At 32.1% G+C, this 10,514-nt stretch overlaps 1 protein-coding gene and 1 long non-coding RNA gene across 6 annotated transcripts; one reads left to right on the forward strand and one right to left on the reverse strand.

Annotated features, from left to right (window-relative positions):
• Positions 1–3,920: 3,920 nt before the first annotated feature.
• On the reverse strand, positions 3,921–7,349 carry LOC105774146 (uncharacterized). 5 transcript variants are annotated; one of them, XR_008197167.1, is made up of 4 exons: positions 7,077–7,349; positions 4,828–6,937; positions 4,357–4,409; positions 3,921–4,220 (listed from the first exon to the last, which is right to left on the reverse strand). It is a non-coding gene; the product is annotated as an uncharacterized LOC105774146 (long non-coding RNA). The 5 variants fall into 5 exon arrangements; XR_008197165.1 differs by having other exon boundaries at positions 4,828–5,655; positions 5,829–7,346; XR_008197166.1 differs by having other exon boundaries at positions 4,828–5,081; positions 5,587–7,343.
• Positions 7,350–9,508: 2,159 nt separating this feature from the next.
• LOC105774145 (uncharacterized) lies at positions 9,509–10,066 on the forward strand. The gene is made up of 2 exons (XM_012596522.2): positions 9,509–9,773; positions 9,857–10,066. The coding sequence occupies exons 1-2, from the start codon at positions 9,570–9,572 to the stop codon at positions 10,010–10,012; spliced, it is 360 nt and encodes a 119-aa protein (XP_012451976.2). The 5' UTR covers positions 9,509–9,569; the 3' UTR covers positions 10,013–10,066.
• The last annotated feature ends 448 nt before the right edge of the window (positions 10,067–10,514 follow it).

The raw sequence follows: 10,514 nt of genomic DNA on the forward strand, positions 1-10,514 counted from the left end.
ACATATTCTTAACTCTTATAACTCAATTGAAGTTGCTAATTATACTTTTACTTGAACTTCCATAGAACATAATCTGTTTTCTAGCCCGTTGAGCCACATTGGAATAATAAGGATACTTGGGTCTCCTTTCTGATAATAACATCCCAAAGCCATGTCCCAGACATGGTCTTACATCGGACCTCTTTACCCAAATGTCATGACATTTGTATCCAATACATTCCTAATGTTTCAACGGAGCTTTTATCACTGATTCTCTGTCATCTCATACTTAAGTCAACATTAAATAATTTCATGAAATAAATACATAATTGCTGGAAAATAGCAGCATTAATAATAATTATTGAAATATTACATTTATTTATCGTATACTTACCTCGGTACAAAAATGTGATCAAATCTAACACTTTAGTCCTCAATCTTTTTCTTTCCCCGGTCTAGCTCCGAATTTCGTTCTTCTTGATTGTGAGCTTGAGAAAGTGAAGAAACCCTAGCTATGGCTTCCTTCAAGTTTTGGTAGTAAGCAAGGATGATGAACACAATTTTTACATCTTTTTCCCTTTTAATTCTATTTATTTACTAAATGACTAAAATGCCCTTACTTAAAAAAATCCTATTTCACTTATCTCATGTCCATTTTTTTCCATCACTAACTAATGGTCTAATTACCATATAAGGACCCCCAATTTATAGTTCCATAACAATTAAATACCTTTAACATATAAAACTCAACTTTTGCACTTTTTACAATTTAGTCCTTTTAACTAAATTGAGTGCCCAAATGTCAAAATTTTTGAATGAAATTTTCACGAAATCTTTCCGTAAAATTGTAGGCCATAAAAATATAATAAAAATAAAATTTTCCTCATCGATTTTGTGGTCCCAAAACCACTGTTCCGACTAGGCCCTAAATCGGGATGTTACAAGAATCCTTCGTCAACTCTGCGAAATTATTTCGTAACCAGGCCATTTCGATCCGACCTTCAGTAATCATCTCTGGTACTGCACCCAAAAGTTCGTAATAGACGGTCTCCCAACTAGCAGACTGAATAGATCGGTGACTACCGATCCTTCCACGGGTAGCCCCAACTGTAACTTCACATCCTCCAGAGTGAGAGTACACTCACTACATGGAAGATGGAATGTATGTGTCTTTGGTCTCCACCTCTCCACCAACCCACTTATGAGTTTCAGGTGCAACTTACACCCCCAGCCTAAGTAGGCCACGTGGAAAAAACTAGCTTCCCTCAAGTATGTTTCGATCAACGGTGATGGAAGACCGGGTAGATTACGAATATGACATTGCAAAATTCGATCTTCCACTTATTTACATAAAAAGTTATAAAAAAAAATCAAGTTTAAGTATAACTATAAAATAAAAAAATTTAAAAATTATTAAAATTTATTCTTACAATTTGCAATTGATTGACGGAGACGTGCTTGTCATCAAGTTAGATTAGAGACTCGTCCATTGCTAAATTGAAAGCGAATTTAATAAGAAACACTATTTCTTGGAATTACTAATAAAAAATAATAAAAATATTTACTTAGATAAAAATAGAATTTAGTATAATAATTTGAGAGCTTTTTGAGAATTGTGAAAATTTTGGAAAATTAGGAGGGAAGTTGTGAGAATAGTGTGTGAAAAATGTGTTAAAGGGTTTATACTTCTTTTTTTGACCGTTGGGGGTCCAACAGCTAGTTCAAATAGCCGTTGGAGTTGACCGTTGGAGCACGGGGAAAAGCGCGCCCACATGGACGCTTTTTAGAAAAGCGCTTCCATGTCAACTTGTTTTACCCTAACAGTAGGGAAAAAAGCGCTGAGCTGGACGCACTTTTCTGCGTATCCCCTGAAAACGACGCCAGCTCAGCGCGTTTTAGTTGAAACGAGACATTCCCGTCATTTAAAAAAACGACCCATTTCTGTAATTTTTTTTAAAAAAGGGCTTTTATTGGTTATTTGGTCTCTATTTTCATGAGTACTTGTGAATTAAATTTGTGAAATTATAATTATAGTCTTCTTGGCAATTATAATTCAGATTTGAGAGGTTAATTTCTTGTTGTTTTGATTTTCCCCATAAAGAAAGTTTCGATTTTCATCATGTGTCCCGTTCTTGATAAGATCTTACTCTCTTAGCATCCAAGCACTTGATAATAGCGGAAAAAAAATCTTTCGATCGAAATCTAAAAAGATTTAAACGCTATATGTAGAATTTGGTGAGACTCCCTAATTTAAAAATACAAGTATTAATTTTGATAAAATTATTACTATAAATATTAATGACAAATTTTAAAATTCCACTATTTCATAACCTATTTTTTAACATGTAAATTCCTTATTCCACGTTTTTCAAGTGTAAATGTCGACCAAAAAATATTTATATACCAAATTAGAATTAATTGAGAAATTCGGGACCAAATATTACATTAACCTATTATTTAAATCGGATCCAAATAATAATAATTGAATTAAATATAGATAATTAAGGAAGATAAACTTAAAAGCGACATACAGAAATAATGGATCTCTGAGATGATGTGATCCTGATTCTGGATCCAATGGCCCTCACACATATGACTGCAATAATTTACAGAAAGGGTGAAGATTCCAATTAAACAAAGTTCCAAAATGGTCACCACTCACCCATCTCTCTGTTTCGTTATCTCTAAAAACCAAAGCACGCGTCAACCATGGCTTGGATGAAAATGAAGGCAACCTAAGGCGACAGTGAACATGATGCTGATGCCAAACATGAGCCCATGACGCTCCCATGTCTTTTTTGCCGCACATTCTATCACTCACCAACTCAACGTGTCCCCTCCTTAGAGGCCCTAATGGGAAGTACCATTTGTCTCCGTAGGTTTCCAGGCTGATTCCAACACATCAAACCAAAAACTAAGATCTTTGTCGGTTATGCATTCAAACCTTTTTACTTATCTGACAACCAATCAATCAATAGCTTTTGCTCTTCTTTTCTTCTTCTTTAAATCCCATTTAGCTCTTCCATTGTTCTTAGTTGAAACTGATTCATCTTTTCGAAACAATAAAAAATGCTGCTGAGAAGCTCGTCAACACCAATCTTAAACTCATGGTGGCCAAATTCAATAGTCTGTTCAATTTCATTACCAGAACCAGAATTTGGAGCTCTTCAAAGAACCAGCTCAATCTCATTTCACTCCCCTTCTTCCAATGATGATTATAAGCTTAGTAAACCACTAAACTTAGCTGACAACAGTATCCAAAACGATGTACCAAAACCAAGAAAAAACATGGGGAAAGCCATAATAGCAACACCTCACTCTCGCCACAAACAGGCAAAGCAAGAAACAAATGGAGACACTACACCAAAACAGGCTTTTAGCGGCGCTTTTTTAGGCCTTTAACAGCGCTTTTTAGCGCCGCTAAAAGTATTTGCGGCGATTTGAAAAGCGCCGCTAAAGAACGCGTCACTAATTTTAGCGGCGCTAAAGACCAAGACCTTTAGCGGCGTTTTTCCCACAAACGCCACTAAATACCAGCCGTTAAAAGACCACGACCTTTAGCGGCGCTTTTCCCAAAAACGCCGCTAAAAAACAAACCTTTAGCGGTGCTTCTAGCAAAAACGCCGCTAAAAACATAATCTTTAAAAAAAATTATTTTAATCAAATAATATTTATTTTTATGATAAATATTATATTATGTTTTATTTTTAAATTTGAACTTTAAATATACTTTTAAGGATAAATAAAAATATTATTTAAATTAAATTTTCTATGAAAATTTTAACTTTAAAACTAAATATAAAAATTAATGAATTTAGTTTTAGAATTTAGAATAATAAATTAATAACACAATTAAAATCCAAAAGTTAAAACTCAAGTTGTCCTAATATTAAAGTAAAAATAAAAATTTAGAATCAAAACTAAAATAAACAATGGAAAGATAGCTCAAATGTAGGTTTTTGCTGCAAGTTACACAGACAATAACGAAAAATTAAACACCACACATAAAATTTATCAAACTAGTTAAGAAATACATGGTGCAGCCATGCAGTATAAATACAATAGAATCATAGGGTAATTTTGCATAAAAAGAGTACCAAGAACAATTTGTCACAAAATTATAAAACATGATAAAAAAAAAAAAACAGGTAGCAGACAAGCTATTTGTTACTTTTTGTTTTGCTTCCAAGGCTTCCTCAGCTGCCTTCATCTTGGCAACAGAATCATCTTCATCATCCCTTCTTAAGAAAACACAAAACCTTTTGTTAAACAATTTAGAACTTAATAATTTAACCCAGATCTCGAAAAACACCACTAATTTAAAAATGAAATCAACATAACCAAGAATTAATAAAGACATGGAAGAAGCTAGTTCACCAGCTATATTCTGGAAACCAGCTTGCTCCAATTTATTGGCAGCAGCAGTAGACCTTCACATTTTAAAAACAAGTTCAGTTCCATCAATGATTACTCACATTAAGGCTAAAATGAAGATAAGGGCATCGAAATAAATTTAGACCATTCCTCAGTTGAGTATATTCAATGCAGAATAGCCTTTAATCGGATCTAGAATGAATCAGATTCGGATGTATACTAATAAATCAGATTGCAAATCAAGCATATCCAGAGCATGGTAAGAACTAACCTCAGCCCCTCTTGACATACGAGTAACAATTTAGATTCGGACCCAAAATAAAGCAAACTCGAATATCAGAAACCAAAAATAAAGCATATCCAAACTCAAAATAAAGCTCAATATTGGAGCATTCTAATTTTCTCAGAAACCAAACAGTAGACCCAAATATCAGGTTTCGAAATTAAGCAAATTTGAGAAGAAAAGAAGTTTACCTTGTAGAAGAGAGGGTCAAATAATAACAAGTAGTAGCAATTCCAGCCATTGAAAGAAATATCTACTTGGTTCTGTTGCTGTTGCTCCTCTCCGTGTTTTCAGAGTAGTTAAACTGGAACCAGCTTAGAATTCAGGATAGCCACGAGATTGACCCAAGGAAACAGTTTCCCACAACAAGGAAACATTTTGAATTATTACCTTATTGTGGAAAAATGAAGCAGGTGGGCAAATTTCTGGCTCTAACATTAGTACACTGAAACAATAAACTTTAATACACAATGGTGACTATAGGATGGACATCTGAACTCCCTAATATTTTATGCATTATGTTAATGAAAAATGAAGTGCAGTATGGTAAGAAACTTGTGTGCACAAGATTCATAAAATCATACAAGCAAAACATCAATAAATCCCTAAATTGAGCACTGAAGATTTCATTAATAAATTAAATTATAACTCGACTCCCAAATTCTCATCTCTTTTGTCAGATAACAAACTTCATGATACAGAAGGGTATCAAAAGTGATATAACACTCATAGTAAGAATTATCCATCTAACTATTAAAGAAAGACGAAAAAAAAAACAGCATATGCATACAACACTCATAGTAACAATTAAAGTAGAAGAAATTAGTGGAAAGGGAAAGATATACCATAAATCCAGGTCCTTTACAAAATTATTGAATAACATATATATTTATAACATCAAGAAAGAAAATCCACGTTAACACTTTTGGAATCCAGGATATAAGGCTGACCTGAGAACTATTCTGTAGATCAATCCTAAGAATTTGACATTTCTTTTTGACTAGAAGGTTCCCATTTTCCTGGAGAAGGAAAGCTATCACGTTTCTTTTGAAACATGAAAATATATTGATTTTTTTTAAAGAAAAAAAAGGAAGAGAAGAGATTGTAACATATTGTAAAAAATCTACTTTGCAAATACAAGTCATTAAAACAAAATCATATTCATAAGATTTTAAAGAAATCATAGACATACCAACTCCAAGAGGTCTCATATAAGCATGTTGAGTGTAAACCTGTGATTTGTCAACATAAAACACTAAAATATTGGAAAGAAGGAAAAACTTTAGGATAGACTTTGGAAGTGTCTACTCAAATTCCGCCACCTAATCATACAACATTCATACTCTCACTTGCATTCTTACCATTTGGACAGATTACTCTACTTACCATTGCATGCTGTAGCAATGCAGATTACTTTTTTTATTCCAAATATTATGAACACAATTAATCAGTAGAGTTTATTTCCTCAATTATCAATATTTTAAAGTAATAAATATAAAATTTCCTGAAATATTATTAAGAAAATATATAGCATTAGCAGCACAAATTCTGAGATTTATTCCTTCAGTACCATCCTGTAATTGAATAAATTTGTATTAATAAATAAACCCTTTCAATGGATTACCTTCAAATTTTTTATAATTTTATAATTTAACTTTAGTTTATTTTTTATATTTATATATTTTTAAAATCTAATTATAATTTTTTTTACATATTTTTACTATACAGACCAGCACATACCTACAATGCAAATAAGGGACAAACTAACTTTTTCCTTCTAAACAAAAAACGCAAAAAAAATCATAGAAAAAAACAAGAAGAAAGAGCCATTCATCTTCAACTCTCTGCAAACTTAAAAAATCATCATAACCTTACCATCCAAATCGTCTTCAACCCTCATCCCTCACCATCACCATAGAAATTCACCCATTACCTTATAGAAATGAACACACCCACATTACCATCATTTTCCAAAGCTTGACCCATTACTAAACCCATCACCATTTCGCTCAACCTTCACTAACTCCAACCTTCCTTACCAAATTCTAGCACTACCACTATGCTCACTCCTTCTCGTCGTTTAAACCTTGAACCCTCACAAACCTAATCAATAGCCCACTGCCTTTGCCATTTACAACATCAATCCTAGTCCACGTTAGCATAATTTTCCATGTGCAATGAAAAAAATAGGTAAAAAAATCATACAAATCGTACCTGAATCAGCGAAGTTGAACCACTCTTGATAAATTTTCTGGTGTTCTTTAGAGTAGGAACCGATCCGATCGGTCCCAATCTCCATTGCTGAAGAGAAAAATGTAGATGTTTTTCTTTGAGTTACTTCAAGCGTTCGACAAAAGAGAAGCTGGCTTCGAAACAGTGGAGAGAGAAAGAAAATAAGTAAAAAAAATCAAACAAAACTGAAAAAGGAAAAAGAAAATACACTGCTGAAAAAAGAATTCCATAGATCAATCCCTGTGGTCTTTTGGTATAGATCGGAAAACCCTTTTGTCCTGATTCAGAAAGAAACAAAACCCCGAACCAAAGGTTTAGCGATTTGAACGGTATTACGAGATGTTGGGGCAAAGGAACTCATGGAATTTTGAGATTAAAAGGGAAAAAGAATTAAGTAATTTGGGGTATTTAGGGCGTGCCATGGAGATGAGAAGAAGAGGGAGTAACGAGCGGGTAACGAAAAATCTTTTTTTAGTTAGCGGGATTTTGAATATCTTTTGTGGCGTTTTTACAAAAAATGTCGCAAAAAATCATTTCATTTTATACAAAATAACGCCATTTTGCTATGCTAAAATTTTTTTATTTTGTTTGCCAAAAATTATTTTAAAGTAAAATTATTTTTTGTGGCGTTTTTTATAAAAACACCGCTATTGCTAACCTTTCAAAAATTATTTCATTTTAAATCATTAAAATTATTAGCTAAGTGATTTTATAAAACATTTATTATTATTTTTATAAATTTAATTTTTTTAAAATCAAGTACTCTCAAAATAAATATCGTATATTTTAATAAGAAAAAATGATTAAATGACTGTAATTAATTATTAAGTTAGAATTATCCAATGTAAGCAATTAATCTTACATATCAAATTTCTATTAAAGATTGAGACGTTAATCATGATTTTATATTATTCAATTCTTATCCATATCAATCTGTTACATTAATTTATTTATTTATCAATTTTTTTAAATCTAATAGTTAAATTGACTCACTTACCTTCCCTTCCCAATCTGTCAGATATAGATCATGATACACAAAGGCACACACACATAATGTGACTTTAAAGCGTTCAACTTACAGTATTAACATTTCAATAGCCAATTCAACACCGACCGTGATTATTGAACTCCATATAATACCTTTCTAGCTTTACAAACCTTAAACCCCAACCCTTAAACCTTAAACTCCATATATATTATTTAATATATAAATTAAAAAACACCAATTAATCTAAACCCTAAATCTCTAACTCCTATCTCTTAAACCTTGAATCATAAAACATAAACCCTAAACCCATAACCCATAACCCATAACCCATAACCCCTAAACCTTAAACCCCAACCCTTAAACCATATGATCGACAATCTTATTTTGACATCTCGAAACGTGATGAAATCTTACTTTTCAGCCTCGCTTGAGCAAACTAAGTATTAAGCATAACTCGCCCAATTTGCTATTGGTCGTTAAATCGGTTAAAATGGATTATACTAGAAGCACGTAAGCTTTCTATATTCATTCTCCCATACTATTTGAAGACCTTGTATCACCGCTCTTGTTTTGACCTTAAATTTAACCTAATGACATTCTTAGAAATATTATTTTTTGTTTATAAAAATTAAAAAATAAGTGAGTGTTTGTTACACTAATAGATTATCTTTTTTATTCCACAAGTAATATTAAAAAATAGACATGTATTTTTTTAAATATTTTACTATACTCCTACAAGACACTTCTCAACCTTGCTTATAAGATCTAATGCAAATAAATAGTACAAAATGTATTTTCTTTCCAATTATTGTATTCACTAATATAAGAAATAGTAACTCCTAAACCTTAAACCCCAACCCTTAAACCACATAATCCATAATCCATAATCCCTAAACACATAATCCCTAAATTACCTTAGAATAGTAACTCCTAAATCTTAAACCCTAAACTATAATGATAATTAATTCAATATTTTAAAATTAATACTATCTCTTTTACGATTATATAAGAAATTATTTAATATATAAATTAAAAACAATCAGTCATGTACTCAAAAACTTTAAAATTATTTTAAATAATAGTATTTTAATTTTTTATTTTTAACAAATATTTTCTATGTTTGTACTTTTAATTTTTTCTACGTGTCATTATTTTTTCCGAAGAATTTAAATATTCAATTAAAATTAATTTGTATTTTAATTAATATAAATAAACTAGTTAAAACAGATAAAATGTTTTTTGCGGCGTTTTTCAACAAACGCCGCTAATGCTTGATCTATAGCGGCGTTTTTCAAAAAGCGCCGCTAATGCTCGATCTATAGCGGCGTTTTTCAAGAAGCGCCGCTAATGCCACCAAAGCTATTTTTTTTGTTGCGTTTTTCAAAAAGTGCCGCTGATGCTCGATCTATAGCGGCGTTTTTCAAGAAGCGCCGCTAATGCCACCAAAGGTGCTTAATTTTTTTTGCGGCGTTTTTCAAAAAGCGCCGCTAATGCTCGACCTATAGCGGCGTTTTTCAGAAAGCCCCGCTAATGGTCGACCTATAGCGGCGTTTTTTATCCAAACGCCGCTAAAAGTGCCGTTAAAAGCCTGTTTTGGTGTAGTGAGACAAAGAGTTAGAATCAGAACCCAAATCTCGTTGGATACCAAGACAACTTTTTTCAAGTTCTGGGTCGGGGGAAACAGTAGGTGATGATGAAGATAGTGGTGCTGTGATGCAAACACTAGTTATGGGCGGTGGAGAAGGAAATGGTGGTGGTAAAATCTGTGGAGGAGGAGGAGGATCAGGGGGCGGCGTTGGTGGTGTTGGGTCGGGGTTCTTTGAGAGTGATAGCACTGACGTTTACTATCAGATGATGGTTGAAGCCAATCCTGGCAATCCACTTTTGCTTGGCAATTATGCCAAGTTCTTGAAAGAGGTAGTAGGATATAAAGACATTTGAGTTTTGTTTTCTTAATTACATGAAAATATTCATTGATTCATTTACCGATTGTAGCACAGATTAGAGGAGATTATAGCAGAGCAATTCTGGCGAACCCTGATGATGGGAATTTGTTGGCAGTTTATGCTGATCTAATTTGGCATAACCAGAATGACATTCAAAGAGCCAAAAGTTACTTTGAACAAGCTATTAAGACTGCCCCAAATGACTGGTAAAAATACTTGCTTCATTTCATTTTCATATATATAACCACAATTATTCCCTCCACACAAGCTGTGGTCAACCAATTAACTTTTAAAATTGTAATAATATTTATATTAAAACAATTAAAAATAAGTATATTATAAATTTTAGATTAATATATGAATTCTAAATTATTTATGTACAGATTAATTTCTAAAATCATCATTTTACTCAAATAAATCAATTCAGCTCCTATAATCTTTTTGTGTCCAATTGAGTCTTGATCTAACAAAATTAATGAAATAGATCCTTTAACTGACCTTGACTATTAGTATTTAATGAAAACGCTGATGCTGTTAATATACACCATGTCAGCAAAACAATTAATTTTTTCCAAAAGAAATAAAACTATTTTTAAATTAAGCACATAATTAATCTAGACAAATTTTTGTCTAGGTTCATTCAAACCAGATACTAATTTTTCTACCCACATGAATTAAAAAAAATAAAAATTATTAAATTTATAAAAAAATT

The sequence above is a fragment of the Gossypium raimondii genome, chromosome 6 (assembly GCF_025698545.1).
Source record: "Gossypium raimondii isolate GPD5lz chromosome 6, ASM2569854v1, whole genome shotgun sequence".
Taxonomy (NCBI): domain Eukaryota; kingdom Viridiplantae; phylum Streptophyta; class Magnoliopsida; order Malvales; family Malvaceae; genus Gossypium; species Gossypium raimondii.